The sequence below is a fragment of the Perna viridis genome, chromosome 9, assembly GCF_037379345.1.
Source record: "Perna viridis isolate PV_CMFRI_1.1 ecotype Kerala chromosome 9, ASM3737934v1, whole genome shotgun sequence".
In the NCBI taxonomy this organism is placed as follows: Eukaryota; Metazoa; Mollusca; class Bivalvia; order Mytilida; family Mytilidae; genus Perna; species Perna viridis.
This window is the reverse complement of record NC_142453.1, coordinates 1,368,985-1,384,516: the sequence shown is the minus strand read 5'-3', so window position 1 is coordinate 1,384,516 and position 15,532 is coordinate 1,368,985. Positions and strand designations below refer to the sequence as shown.

Here is a 15,532-nt window from a genome sequence, read left to right as displayed (position 1 = left end):
CTGCTACCACACTCTCCAAAGAAGATATTGTGGAAAACCATAAATCTCTGCTATCCTCTTTTGGTCTCTCTACAAAGGACGAGCATTGTGATTTCTCATCTATGTACTTGATTTCTAAACTCCCAAAGAATCCATACAAACAACGTTTTATAGCTGGATCTGCAAAATGTACCATCAAACCTCTTTCAAAACTTTTAACTTTTATACTCACAACTGTCAAAGAGCATCTGCAGTCCTACCACAACATTTGTTACTCCCGTAGTGATATCAATTCAATGTGGATCCTGAAAAATTCGAAAGATCTTGTGGAAATATTTAGTTCGAGACTATTAACTGAAAGAGTAATCAAGGGAATCAAGGTTATAGCGGTAATCAAAAGAATGTCATCCAGGGACAAAGACCAGAGATGGAAAACAGACATACACAACAAAGAACATAAAGTAACTAAAATCATACATACAAAGTAACAAAAGTAAATGAGCAACTCGGACTCCACTAAAAACTGGGAGCGTGGACCAGGTGCACCGGTAGGGTAAACGTCCTCTGCTTTTCTAAAAGATGGCGTAAACTTTGAACAGAATAGATTTGTGTTTTGTACTATATAATTAATAACTCATTAAGGAACTCTACCTGTGTTGGAAATTAAAACGGAAAAAAATCCAGAGCAAACAAGCTTTTTTGTGTTTCTGCGTTCAACCTTATCTCATTAGTTGTTCATGCGTGAATGCAGACTACAGGCCATTCGATTAATACAATTTAAATATTTCAAATCGAAGAGATCCGTATACCGAACGTAGATATGGTATAACGCTAAAATATCTTTCTATTTCATTTACAAGTACCTTTTATTGATACATCGTATCAATCAAACGAATAAGATAATAAAGTAGCTTTAATTTGACAAAAAAAAATATTCAAGAATAAAGAATTAAAGAAGTGATTGTCTTTCCTACAAGCATAAAATTATACGCTTGGACGTCAAATGACTCCAAAAATATTCCCCAGCCGAGTCTACAGGTGGCATATCAACAACAAGGTTTTAAATGATTTTGTTTTGCCCATTCTCCGCGTTTTTGTATCATGTACACGCCTTGTTTGTTTTCAAATATTTTTCTTTCTCTCTTTTTCTTCCGTATAACATCTTCAAATAAATTCCGTTTCCAGATAATAGAATAGAAAAGATTACTATAACATTTACGTTATTCCATTTATTAAACAAAGGTATATAAAATAAATGTACACACAACAATATAACGAAATATTTGCTATTTGCATACTAAATATGGAATATATATTGCAGATGTTTCAAAACAGAATTTGAATACGAAAGAGTAATAAAGAAAACCAAAGTTATAGCGGTAATCAAAATAATATAATCCAGGGTCAAAGACCAGACATGGAAAAAAGACATACACAACAAAGAACATAGAGTAACTAAAATCATACATACACAGCAACATAAGCAAATGAGTAACTCGGACTCCACTAAAAGCTTGGAGCATGGAACGTCAATAAAATAAAAACAGTACTGAAAGCGGATTATACACATAATACACATTATGCACATCAGAATACTTAAGGATTTAAGGACAAAATGTAAGTTGTGATGATGTTGTAAAATTTATACGATAAATCAACTGGAAGTCAGAGATAAGACGATGATATGATGGGAAGTGTTTCGGGAAAGTAATGATTAATTGTTCTGAAAAAATGACATAAATAATCGCAGTAGCAATTTCAATCAAGTTTTTTTAGTGAACAAGTATCAGTCAGTGTGGAGGCATTCTATGTTGGAATCTCAATAATGCAAACAAATGTCAGCTGATTTTTCTGTCCATCGTTGATCACTTTTAGGCATTCCTGTAAAATGTTTCGTATTTATTTCCAGATGTGTTATCTGTTTTGTTGTACCAGCTGTTCATCACTGAGTATTTCAGCCGAGTTGATATTTGCATCTTTTGATCGATTCTTCGCTGAAACGATATTATATTTCGAGTGGTAGATGACTGTGGCTATATTAAATCGCAAGTTTTTTTTAAGCTACACGTAACGTGATGTTCTGATATAAAGTTGCTGTTTTCTAACATTTTAATAGACAAGTGAATGGAAATGCAATGGAGTCATTTCCTGATTTTATACTAAAGAATTTCTTTGGTTCTATTTTTGACAACTGTTCAACCAGCCATTTTGTGGCAAAATAATGCAGTACAGAAAATTAATATTTCATGACTGTTCATTATATGGTTACAAGTTTATCTTAAGGTAAATATGAGTGCTGATTCAAAACCTAGTGTCTGAAATTTACTCATCATGAGAAGAAATAAAATTTATGATGACTCACCTCGTTTTCGGAACAATATTTAACAAACAAATATGCCAAATACCACGATGATTCCAATAGAATATGGAATAAGTATATGGCCGTGACTTGGTACTTAAAAAGAAAACAAACAACAATTCTTCCGTTTGTTGTTTTTTTTTATTATTATTATTATTATTTTTAATAGTAACTTCACACACAATGTCTTAGTGCAAAAAAAAACAAAAACAAAAAACAAAAAACAAAAAACAAAAACAAAAACAAAACAAAAAACAAAATAAAAAAAAACATATCAATTTTATTTATTTTAACTAATCTAAATATACCGTTGTTTTCCTCGTACATCATTTTTTTTTAATTATTTTGTCTGCATGTTATCAGCGGTTCTCTTAAGATTGTAAATAAATGAGCTTTAAAATTGACTTCTCGTGAATAGCAACAACTGTTAACTTCATATTAATGTTAAACATCAGACGGAAAATCTTAAGCTATAATAATACCATTACAAAAATTACAAAGTCAACAGTCAACCAAGAAAAAACATACAAACATTCTACTACCTTCTTCACTATACAAGACTTTGTTAATGACAAGTACTGTATGATGAGCTGAAGAACATTTTACCCTGAGTCTATGGTGACCTGGTTTTATCATAGTCATTCGGCTCTGATAATTTATGCTTCTGAGTATGCCTATGGATTGATCTGTGAAAGCTTTTAGTTCAATACGGCGACTCTTCAAGAAGAAGAAAAAAAATGGATATGGATATACGCACCAAGTCAACCGTGCATAACCAGGATACGACATAGTAAAAATGTTCACCAAAATGTGATCAAATAGCATATTAAGTATTTGTTAAAGTTTTTACTAAAATATATAACGACCAGGTTTTCATTGAGTAAATTAACTATAATATTTCCTAAAAAGGTTAATAGATTTATTCTCTTACATGTATATATCTGATTCAATTAAGTTGCAATTGTGAATGTTTTTGTTTTGATTTGTTTCGTGCTAGTTTTTAATTTTTTATTCGTGTCTTGTTATGAAATATTTTGAGTGACATACCTGAAAATAAGACCAACAGATGGGTTCTTGTGTCACGTTAACAAGCGTTATATTCAATAGGAGGTTTCCATCTAGAATCAAACTTCTATCTTCAACTGCATTTGCTGATGGTAAAACTAAGCAATACAATGTACGACAATTTCGGATAAGTGTCAATGACATGTAAACATTCGTGCAGGCAGTATAGGGAACATGTCCGATGTGTTGCAGTGTGTCACTTTCTTTTCCTTTTTACATTCTCATTTTAATGAATAATAGGCTAACCAATGTGTTTCCAGATAGTGTGTATGAATTATCTTGGCACCTTGATAATTCAAGTTTTTATAATGATTTCCGAGTTGGACACTTACTGTCGTTTCTTTGTACGCATTATTTTGGTTGTTGTATGTTTATTTCCTGTGTGTGTCTGTTTTCCCTGTTTCCCTGTCTGGTCTTTGTTCCTTGATTGCATTTTTTTTCTAGCTAGAATTTTGGTTTCATTGATCAGTCTTTCTGAGGTCATGCACTTTCCCTTTAAAACGATTATTCCATTGTCACTGGAAACACAGAGAAATGAAAACTGAGATTGCACCAACGCTTTAACAGCCATTTTAAAAAAAAGATGAGCAAAGGCAGACTTTTGGCTTGCAGTGAATGGAGAAAAAATGTTGACACCAAGAGATTGCCTTCAACTGGCTGATCCTGGGAAAATTTTTCGTTTCCAAAAAGTGGGTATCATCATATACCCTTAACATGCAAATAAATAAAAATAAATAATAGAAATCAGAATACATACCAACAATACCATTACTGGTTATATTCATTTTTCCTTCAAAAATGCTTAGTCCACAAGTACAACTGTAATTGTACGTAGTATCTGCATAAGTGACCCTCCGGATGATCAAATAAAATACATCTCCAGCTTTAGTGATTTTCATTCTGTACTTATTAGGGCTTTGTGGGTTTCCATTAGAATCAAGTACTTTAAAGTTCTCTCCACCCATCCAATATTTAGTGCAATTATGGAAAGATCCACCACCTTTCACAATGCATTTAAGATAAGCGTCTTCTCCGACGATAATTGGAATCGTTTCTAGTTCCCATTTGACTATCAAAATATGGAAGGTGGACATCAATAAAGGAGTCGTTATTGAGAAAATCGACACAAAACTATCAATTAATGAATGACTAATTACAAGGAAATGGACACTCGGAAAAATGAAAAATCATATAAAAACAAACCCGAGATAAGAAATAAAAACAAAAACACATTTAAGAGCGTACGTAATGCGGAAATTAAGTAGGTCAAACAATAAAAAGTACCAAAATCATCATAAGAGAATATTTAATACTTAGAAGACATTTATTATTTTAAATTTTGAAATTTTACCATAAAAAGATACGTTTGAATAATGATAAGTCAAGGTGAGGTATTTTTTACGTAACAAAACCCTAAAATTAACCAAATCTTCATAACGTGATTTTTACTGGCCGGCATATTCGACAGTCATGAACACAAACCTTTCGCATTTTTTTTCAGCTAATTATTGCAAGATAGAAAGTTAATACGGTACCTGCACATATAATCTAATACATGCATACCCTCCAAATGAGTATTGAAGATTATATTATAATATACACGTGTTTCAAGTTATTAATTATATTATCATTACTAGAACCAAAACACTTAAGTAAGTACAAGAAGTACTCGATATCTAATATTTTCTTAGGTATGTCATATTTTACAAAATTTGCATGATTCTTATAACGACTGCTACTTAAACATGATACACGCTCACCTTCTGAATATATCTGATGTGTAGTCGCTAGCATGAGACATATCCTAATTGTGACTGAATGCATTGTGATATTCTAATGTCGTCATGAACACCTGAAAGATAACAGAGAAAAAATACATATGATAATGACTACAATAAGACACCAAATGTTTGTCTGAATCAAATGTATTAATTCTAATTGATGAAGCAATGCTGTACATTGCAGTTGAACATAGGTGCAATAATTTCAGAACATAAAAATAAGTTTTAAAATTACAAATTATCTATGTTGAGAAACAAACGTCAAATATAATATATAAGTTCTCATGTAAATTTGGTTTAACGCACAATTGGCCATGAACTTTTTCTTACATTATGTACAATAAATAGTTTAGCGACAATTAGAAATAAAGTGCTATATCCTTATATGTATAACGTAATGCTCATATGAACACAATCATAGCATCCGACATTCTGTTAATTTAATTTTTGTTTACATGAGAATAAATCAACTTAATATCAGTGTTATAGTGAACTCACGTGTTGGTGGTTTTAATAGTAATCCAAGAGTGAAATGATTCGATAAGCAGGCACCCTTGATCTTATGTTTAAATATATGACATCATACTAACAAGGGAGGATTCCCAAGGCATTCATTGATCAAATCTAGTCTACCTTTATTGATATCAACACTGTCGTAAAAATTAATTCTTTTGAAATTTTAAATCTGCACGGCCGTATCAGTGTTAAGTTTACTAGGTACTTTTTATCAACGTATTTAACGATTTAAATCATGGATAATAAGGTTTATTCCGTTCCCAAATACAGAGTAGTACTGCAATTGTAAACCTTAAAAAATCTCCTTAATTCCTGTTTATTATTTCAATCCAACAATTCGTATCCACTCTTTGTTTTAGTACATACTGTATTTTACGCACATCTTTAACGTTAGTTTTCAAGCTGATTATTGCTGAAAAATGGATATTTTGCTGAGCTGTCGCTGTACCTTTAGCTTAAGTGCAATATATTTCTGCCACGTGGTATAAAAATCCGACTTTTGGGTTGATAAATAACCTTGAGCGACATGTAGACCATCACCTCTGTCATCGAAACAGCGTTAACATAGTACAAACATACAAACCATATAAAAATTGTAAAATTTGGTTTTCTGCAAAATTGAAGTGAAATATAATCAACTATTGTAAAAATTTTCAGATAAGAAAAACATTGAAGACCTTATAACTACAATATTGATGTTTTGATTAGTCATTTTTGTACCTTTAAATTGAAGTGCAATATATTTATGCCGATGTACTTTTTGAGCGACCTATTGACCCTAGTCGTTAAATCGTTTTACCTTTCTAACACTTATGTACCTGAATAGCTCTTTCGTATATTACGTTATGCCATAGCTTGCCGAAACTACGCAGACTTTTTGTATCGCGCTAGAACTCTAACAAATAGGCTTCTGGAACAAGTTTGAAGTCATCATTACAGAAGTGTTATGGCCGTCATCATTAACTCGTGGATCGTAATGGTGTATCCATCAGCACCATGAAAACTGATTTATTCAACGGGTCAGAATTTTCCTTTTCTCGTTTGTCTACCCCGGACTTGACTTTTTATGAGCAACTCGGCAGGTGTTTCTAGAAAGGAAATGCAGATATTTATATTACAAATTAAAAGAATGTAATCCAGGGACAAAGACCAGACATGGAAAACAGACATACACAACAAAGAACATAAAGTCAATAAAATCATACATACTAAGTAACAAAAGTAAATGAGCAACTCGAACTCTACTAAAAACTGGGAGCATGAACCAGGTGCACCGGTAGGGTAAGCGTCCTCTGCTTTTCTAGAAAAACCCACCGAGTTGCTCATGAAAAGTCAAGTCCGGGGTAGACAAACGAGGGAAGGAAAACTATGACCCGTTGAATAAATCAGTTTTCATGGTGCTGATGGATACATCATAACGACCCACGAGTTCATGATAACGACCATAAAACTTCTGTAGTGATGACTTCAATCTTGTAGCAACATAACCCTGCTCCAGAAGCCTATTTGTAAGAGTTCTAGCGCGATACAAAAAGTCTGCGTAGTTTCGGCAAGCTCTGGCATAACGTATGAGTTGTGATATGAACACTCCATAAGCAGGAGACAAAGGGATGTTGCCACAGATGAAAGGAAAATTGACTATTCTGAATGAAAAGTCATCACGTTTATCGTAAAGTTTGGTCATTAGTTTTCCTTTACCATCGATTTCTAAGTGTAGGTCAAGATATAAGGCAAAGTTTAGAAAAATAACATGCTCTTTGGGATACATATTGAAATGTCTGAAACACTAAACAGTTGAGGCAAATATGGAAACAATATTCATATTTTACCGCTGTCATTGCATTTAATATCAGACAAGAAACTATAAATCATTGAGATGGAATCCTTCTCTGGGGCTAATTCCTCCCAGTATCTGGGCAATTATGTATGATATGGATTTGGGAAAAGCTTACCAACTCAATTTTTTTGGTTTTCAATGAAGCACTAACATTCAATAGAAATATTTACCAGTTGAAAAAAAGAGTATGGAATCATATATATTCCATACACAAGTTTCTCACGGAAAAAAAGAAATTGTATCTAGAGGTTACCTAAAGTTCAATGTCATAGGCCACTATCCATTGTATATTACATATATTCGTTAGATGATTTACCCCAAACCAAATATCAGAAGCCCAAATTGAAGAATGAAAAAGTAACAAACTGGACACGAGTTTATCAATGAAAAAAACCAAAAACAGGAATTTGACTTTGAGATCAATGGTCAAAGGCCACTATCAGTGGTATGCAACGCATTATTTTTAGGTGATCTAGCAAAATTCAAAATGTCAAATGCTTATTTCGAAAGACAAAAAAAAAAAAAAAAAAAAAATACAGCCCGGACACAATTTTTTGACGATGACGGACATCGTGATTACTATTGGGCAACGCTACTTCTTGTGGTGGGCCACTTAAAATTAGGTCAAAGGTTCTATATTTGACATTAACTTTTATGGCATAACATCTCAGTTAAAAAAATGGTTTAAATCCTTATAACATTTTTTTAAGATAGACTCACTGATAGTAAACAATTTACTGAATATTAGACAATAAAATACTATTCATGGTGCAGCTTGATACTACTGCAGAGGTTGAACCCTGATAATTTGGGAATGTATGGACACTATTCTAACTTAACGAAGCTTTGAATTTGATTACAATTAGAAATTTGACGCAGAATACAAAAAAACAACCAGAACTAAAATATTCACTTCAGCCATTTATCCTTAAAGATTTCCAGTCAAAACCTGCAAAACCAATTCTACCTTGCACTTTGTGGCACAATTCCGAAGAAATCCAAATACTTTCACTCGAGTTATTGTCCAGAAATTAAAAGGAATGTGTTTTTGGCTACTGTGCAATACTTTTTGGTATTCTTACTTGGTTCTTGTCACAATCCTAATAAAATGATTCCAAGAGTGCAGCATAGTGCAATCCATGTGGTCAAACATAGAACAGTTGGGGCAATTGTGGGCACAATATTGGAATTGGACACACATAATAATAGGAATAAACAATTCATTATGGACACAACAACAGGTTTGGAGCCATAATATAGCACAAAACTTGAAATTCAATTAACAATTTTCAAAATCATGTCAATAAATTGAAATGTCAATTTTTTGTCGGATGTGGCCCCTTTATAACTTGAAAATCCAAAGAGATACAATGCATTTGAAATCTGCTGGAACAATACAGGCATGGATTTTTATTAGATATTCAATTAAAAACTGTATCAAAATTGAACCAAAAATAAACAAGTTATTGTCTTGACATCATGATAATGCATGTTTCTGGCCCCTAATTTCTAAAAAAGTTCAAGTCTATACCCATGAAATCAATACAAGTCTGACCATTTTGGTATAGAATATTATAAAACAAGATCATTGACTGCACTTATATCCTTGTTAAAGGCAATGGTTGGGACTATAACTCTCAAAATCAATACCAACATTTCTTTTGTGGATTTAAACCTAAGTCCTTATTATAAAATTTACTAAGATCCAATTTTTTTATTTTACCTGATACTCAAGTTATCTCACAAAAAACCAAGTGTGTAAAGACACATTTTGAACCCTGTCATTAAATATCATAAAGATCAACAAACAAATATTCAAGTTATCGAATTAAAATCAAGTGTCTACAAACGGTCTTGTTGACGACACGGACATTACCAGCAATATACATGTACCATTATACAACCACAATTTTTTGCTGTCCTATTAAAAGTATTACTTATTCTCACTTTCCTGACATAAAAGCTGACGAAAATTATGGTATATAAACTCACATGGACTTTCAGTCAAGATGAACAAAAAAGCCAACAATATTACTAGGGTTAGAGATACATGTAATTCAAACTACAGGAAAACTGCATTTTAATCCCCATATATGTAAATGTACATGTTGGTGTTAACTTGGAGAATCCTGCATAAGTTGGTAACCTGTGAAACCCACAAAAATGGCTATTCTTATATTGTACATGTGTGATGTTATGATCTGTACCTGTAGTACTATACAAACAGTCAATGAATCTTTTTTTTTTTTTTTTTTTTTTTTTTTTTTTTTTAGCTGCTATGATTGGATCAATTCAAGTCACATTTTTTTTAAACTTTAGGAACTATTTTAAAATTGTTTGTCCAGTTAAATACATAACACATGTTTTTTTTTATCATTTAGGGTAGCAATCAAGTGTAAAGAAAGAAAACACACTGAACTACTTGATTCTTTCAATCAAGCAAGATGTGAGAGAAAAAAGGAAGATTTATTTTAACAAGTTGAGGTACATTAAAACTCAAATCAATTTGTCTGTAATTGTACGTTTGTACATTGTACACTGAAAATTGTCTTTTATTGAGTATTCATGTTTTTTATGATTTATTTATTTTTCTATCTTTTAGCTTCTACCCTGAATTTTGACTTTTTATTTGAAACTCAAATATGATATACACTAGAATTTGAAGTTATTAATAGCTTGACTTCTTCTAAAGTACACTGACAATCTGCATTTTCGCAAAACATATATGGATGACATTTATTGGGTTGACTCTCATCATACACTAATAAAAATAGTTCATATGTTCCATAGATTACTCCCCTCTATATGACACTCGAGTCAAGTGGTAGAATGTTTGACATATCGTAATAAAAATCAACAAATACTCTTAAGATTCTTTATTTGACTATGACTTTGTATTGTTTACAAATATATTAGTATTTTAACTATTCATCCTAAACATGTTTAGATACCCAAAAATGAACCTATTTTACATGTATCCATTTTTACAAAGAATAATCAAGGAAACCAAAGTTATAGTGGTAAATAATGTAGTCCAGGGAACAAGTCCAGACAAGGAAAACAGTCACACAGTACCTGAAACGATCCGTGCAACAAAAATTGTGATCGGTCATCGATCGCCGTTCAGGTTCCGGTCAGTCATCTATCCGTCAAACCGATCCATTTAAATGGTGGTCGCATGACGTGACTATAGAACGGTCAATGTATTTTACGGTTTTTGTTGTTTTCATTGTCAATTTAACATATATTTATATACTGTGGTATATTTAAACATCAATTTATACTTTTATTTTACATTTCGTTTATTTAAAACTTATCTTACGTCATTTTACATAACAAGACTGCAATCAGGTCGGTGACCGGTCATCGGTCATCGATCCGTCAGCGATCAATCAGTCAACGGTCATCGATCCGTCAAATTGTTGCATGGATCGGTTCAAGGACTGTACACACTAAAAAACGTGAAGTAACTACAATTATGCATACAGAGTAACGGAAATAAATGAGCAACTCGGACTCCACTAAAAACAGGGAACAAAGTCTGTCTGACGTTCCCCATATTTAATATTCACACATATGCAAAACAAAGTTTCGAAAATATTTAAAATATGAAATTTTATTTTATATTATATCACAAACATAAAAAAAAATAGTCCCTTTTTATATTCAAAACACGGCATTCTGGATTGCGGTGACATAGATAGCATAAATACATATAATGCTACTATACTTTTGTTGACAATAAAGTGTCTTTCCCAAAGAGTTAAGTCGAGCACATCAAACTACGACAGGATCTGGAATATCATGATATTTCAAATTGCTTTTAGTTTTGTGGTAATTGGAGAATTAAGAATATATAAATCCGTGACAGAGTAATACCGTTAATTGGATCTTTGAATTGATTTTATTACTGTACAGCATTGACTAGGTAGTTTGCAGACAAACTACATGTACGTGATCACCTATAATTCACAATCGATGTTAAAAATAGGTTTGTAATTTGTAGGTGCTTCCCAGCAGTACTTGAATGATAATGACCGACATTATTGCTAAATGCATCTATTCTCAGCGTATTTGTTCAAATAAAACTTAAAAAAATAAAACAAAACAAAACAAGTACGTTATAACTAAAGTTAAACAAAATGAATAACTGACATTTTCCGATAATTTGTTACGGCACGACGTTGTATACAATCGTTTCAATTTAATATCAATACAAAATTACCCCTTGATAACATTTATATTTTGTTTTAAATTAAAAAGGCAAGACACTAAAGAAACTTAGTTAACAATTTATTAGGTTTCCGTGGTTTGATTTAAAATGTCACATTAATATGTTACTAATTAGCATGAAAACTACACATTTCACCATATTACAATTCATATAGATTTTTACATTTGTCATTTGATTTAAAAAGTTGATTATTCTGGTGTACCACATTTAAATCAGATCAACCAATGATACATTGATAATCTAATAGGGGCCTTACAAAAGACGAAATACTTCATAACAAAAAGTGTAAAAATATACCAATTTGAGTGAAAGAAATATCTCCAATTCACGAAAGGAATAGCGTACTTTTCTTCTATTTTTCTCCGAAAGCCACACATAAAAGCGATAAGCAGTCGTTCATTGGGTTTTGGGGCACCGCGATTCGTTCATGTATGCATGAATGAATGACCGAAAATAGCTGTTTAATCCTTATAATTTTATCCCGACATTTTGGATTTATTGTTTGTACATGTTTTAAACCGGTAAATATATTTATATAATCTAGTCCTCGGACAACTTGATTTTGGGGCGAATTTACTTGTTTTTAGATTTTAAACAATTATAAGTTTTTTCTCCGAGCTGAAAATTACTCTTTGTAAACATAAAATAGATGTGGACGTTGCCAAACTCATTCGAACTACACGGCCACCATATTTATTTCAAGTTGACTGGTGTTCATGTAAGTTATGTGAACAGTCTGACAAAGTTCATGCAAGTATAAACTTTTTGATAAATACGTCCTCGACCAATCAAAAAACGGCTATACGTCTGAATAATCCTATGATTCCAATTATTTACATTAAAGTCTAAAACATCGACAATGGCATCAACATATTATGTAACTTAGCATGTATAAATATGACGTATTTTGACGGAGTGACAGTCCTTAAACTACCTATTACATATGTAGATATTGTATTTTATAGGGAAAATAGTAGTATTAATTTCGCTGCAAAACGTTGACCAATCGTGTACCCTAGTCAGGTGAAAAGAAATAGAACTTTAAAAGGACAGATTGGTATGCTGACAAAGTTTGTAATGATGATTTTTCTCTCTCAGATTCTTAGAGGATGAAATTAAAAAAAAAATAGTTCATTTTTTTTACCTTCATGCATAGTTTATGAAATTTTAAAACGACTGCATATTTCATATCAGTGCGGAACCAAAAAAAAATGCAAAACTTCCGGTACCTTCAAACTGTTGATGGTGGTTGAAAAAAAGATGGTCAACCTCTATTCCAATGGTGATTTTTCAGTCTCTAGATGAAAGTATTACAACGAAAAATTGTTTTTGAGTCCGAGTTTTAATTATAAATTACTGGAAAACTTGCAAAGGTTAGCATTGTCGGCTATAGGAAAATAAATTCTACCGTTTTCCCTATATTTTTGTCAGGGTCGTCTGTGGTGCTTCAGCCATGATTGGCTGACAATCGGAACGGTTTATATCCGGATTTAAATTTAGAAGTATAACGTTAATATACATTAAATAGTAACATAGCATCTATGTAATATTAGTATCCTTCGCATCATGTTAACATTATAGCCAATGAACAACAATATACATACATGACCGTCTCAATATGGACAAGACGGCGGCTAAATAGAAAAAAAGAAATTTCAATTTTATCATCGACAAGAGACCTGTAAACGATATATTTATATCATTCGACAAAACTGATTCAACAAAACAAAACTTAAATGTTCACTTGTATTCAAATAACGGAAGGCGCTTAATTGCAATTCCGATTACCTTGAAAAATAACTTTTTATTTATTGCTTTCTCCATCGAAGCCACAATTACCGCCTTTAAGGTCGTGTTAATTCAACAAGATGCACATCAACCATGTTGGCAATAATAACATAACTGAACACCAGTCTTAATTATACTGAAAGCCAATTTGATCATTGACAAACACATTGCAACAAGCAGAGGGATATTTTAATTTAAAATATTTTGTATCGAGCTATGGGTGTTTCTAGAAAAGCAGAGAACACTTACCTTACCGCACCTGTTCCATGCCCCGAGTGTTTTAGTGGAGTCCGAGTTCCTCATTTGCTTTTGTTACTTTGTATGTATGATTTTAGTCACTTTATGTTCTTTGTTGTGTATGTCTGTTTTCCATGTCTGGTCTTTGTCACTGGATTACATTCTTTTGGTTACCGCTATAACCTTGGTTCCCTTGATTATTCTTTGACGCTCCAATTATGGTGCAAGAATGCAGTAGACAGTAAAGGAAAAAGAGTTTTGTGTCATTAGATATTTAGGGGATATTTGATTTCATAATAAAAAAAATGATAATTTATGTACATAAATGTGCAAGTAAAGACTTTGAATTGTATTGTAAATTGCAAAGAATACCTAGAGGCTCAAGAAACCCTGAATCGCTCACCTGGTCAGATATAGTCTTTTAAGCCTTCTAATGCTGGGCCCTTGATCCCACTGTACTAATAAATAATTTGCTTTAGGTATAAGTTGTCCCTATTTTAATATTCGAGGTCTGTTTCATTGGGCAATGAAATATTAAATCAATAATTATATACTACTGAAAATAATGTGCATTAAATGGTTTTTTTTTAATCAAATATTATATGATGAACTTATTTCAATTTTAATTTATGAAGTGGTATAAGTGTTTGTGCAATGACAATTCTATTGACATCGAAGGAGCATGATGTGGCTTACAACAACTGTTTTCATGATAACATTCGTAAATGAGTGAGTTGTATAAAAAGCTTTAACGAGAGCTTAATAGGAATATTACATACCGTAGCGGTTTGATATGTTTGATTGATATTGGCATTGTTTCTTTTTAATGAAGAATAAAGTTTGAGCATCACCAATGTCTGTGAATGAAACATGAACAAATCGACACCATTCTATCGCAAGTAACCAGTTTCAGAAATGGCGTAAGTAGTTCTTGATTGATTGTTTCAACTTATGAAGCTGTGGCTCTGATGTTTCTCATAGTCCAATTTGTCGAGACATTAATGATATCAGAAGAGTAATCAAGGGAACCAAGGTTATAGCGGTAATCAAGAGAATGTTATCCAAGGACAAAGACCAGATATGGAAAACAGACATACACAACAAAGAACACAAAGTGACAAAAATCATACATACAAAGTAGCTAAAGTAAATGAGCAACTCGGACTCCACTTAAAACTGGGAGCATGAGCCAGATGCACCGGTAGGGTAAGCGTCCTCTGCTTTTTTAGAAACACCCGCCGAGTTCCTATTAAAAGTCAGGTCCGGGGTAGACAAACGAGGAAAGGCAAACCATGACCCGTGGAATCAATCAGTTTTCATGGTTCTGATGGATACATCATAACGATCAACGAGTTCATGATGACGACCATAAAATTTCTGTAGTAATGACTTCAATCTTGTAGCAACATAACCCTATTCCAGAAGACTATTTGTTAGAGTTCTAGCGCGATACAAAAAGTCTGCGTAATTTCGGCAAGCTCTGACATAGCGTATGAGTTGTGATATGAACACGCCATACGCAGGACCCGAAGGGATGTTGTCACAGATGAAAGGAAAGTTGACAATTCTGAATGAAAAGTCATCACGTTTGTTGTAAAGTTTGGTCAATAGTTTTCCTTTACCATCGATTTCTAAGTGTAGATCAAGATATGAAGAAAACATCGACGTATCATCGGCATAGTCAAATGTCGTTACATTTTCACTCAAAATGAGTAGAATATTATGATAGGGTAGCC

The 15,532-nt window shown here is 32.5% G+C and overlaps 1 protein-coding gene across 7 annotated transcripts; it reads right to left on the bottom strand.

Annotated features, from left to right (window-relative positions):
• Nucleotides 1-1,186: 1,186 nt before the first annotated feature.
• LOC148606051 (uncharacterized) lies at nucleotides 1,187-6,270 on the bottom strand. Of its 7 annotated transcripts, none has more exons than XM_088546965.1 (7): nucleotides 5,683-6,270; nucleotides 5,164-5,255; nucleotides 4,161-4,472; nucleotides 3,386-3,489; nucleotides 2,867-3,055; nucleotides 2,342-2,434; nucleotides 1,187-1,973 (listed from the first exon to the last, which is right to left on the bottom strand). In XM_088546965.1, exons 2-7 carry the CDS (start codon nucleotides 5,225-5,227, stop codon nucleotides 1,851-1,853), a joined length of 885 nt encoding a protein of 294 aa, XP_088403091.1. In that variant the 5' UTR covers nucleotides 5,228-5,255; nucleotides 5,683-6,270; the 3' UTR covers nucleotides 1,187-1,850. The 7 variants fall into 7 exon arrangements, with proteins under 7 accessions (XP_088403091.1, XP_088403088.1, XP_088403095.1 ...); XM_088546962.1 differs by having other exon boundaries at nucleotides 3,386-3,501; nucleotides 5,683-6,258; XM_088546969.1 differs by having other exon boundaries at nucleotides 2,881-3,055; nucleotides 3,386-3,501; nucleotides 5,683-6,255.
• Nucleotides 6,271-15,532: the final 9,262 nt, after the last annotated feature.

Coding starts and splice junctions, on each gene's coding strand:
- LOC148606051 (XM_088546962.1), bottom strand. CDS start 5,227: ATGCATTCAGTCACAATTAGGATATGTCTCATGCTAGCGACTACACAT. Junction 3,056..3,385: donor TCTGTTGGTCTTATTTTCAG/GTATGTCACTCA, acceptor TTCTTCTTGAAG/AGTCGCCGTATTGAACTAAA. Junction 1,974..2,341: donor AATATTGTTCCGAAAACGAG/GTGAGTCATCAT, acceptor ATATCGTTTCAG/CGAAGAATCGATCAAAAGAT.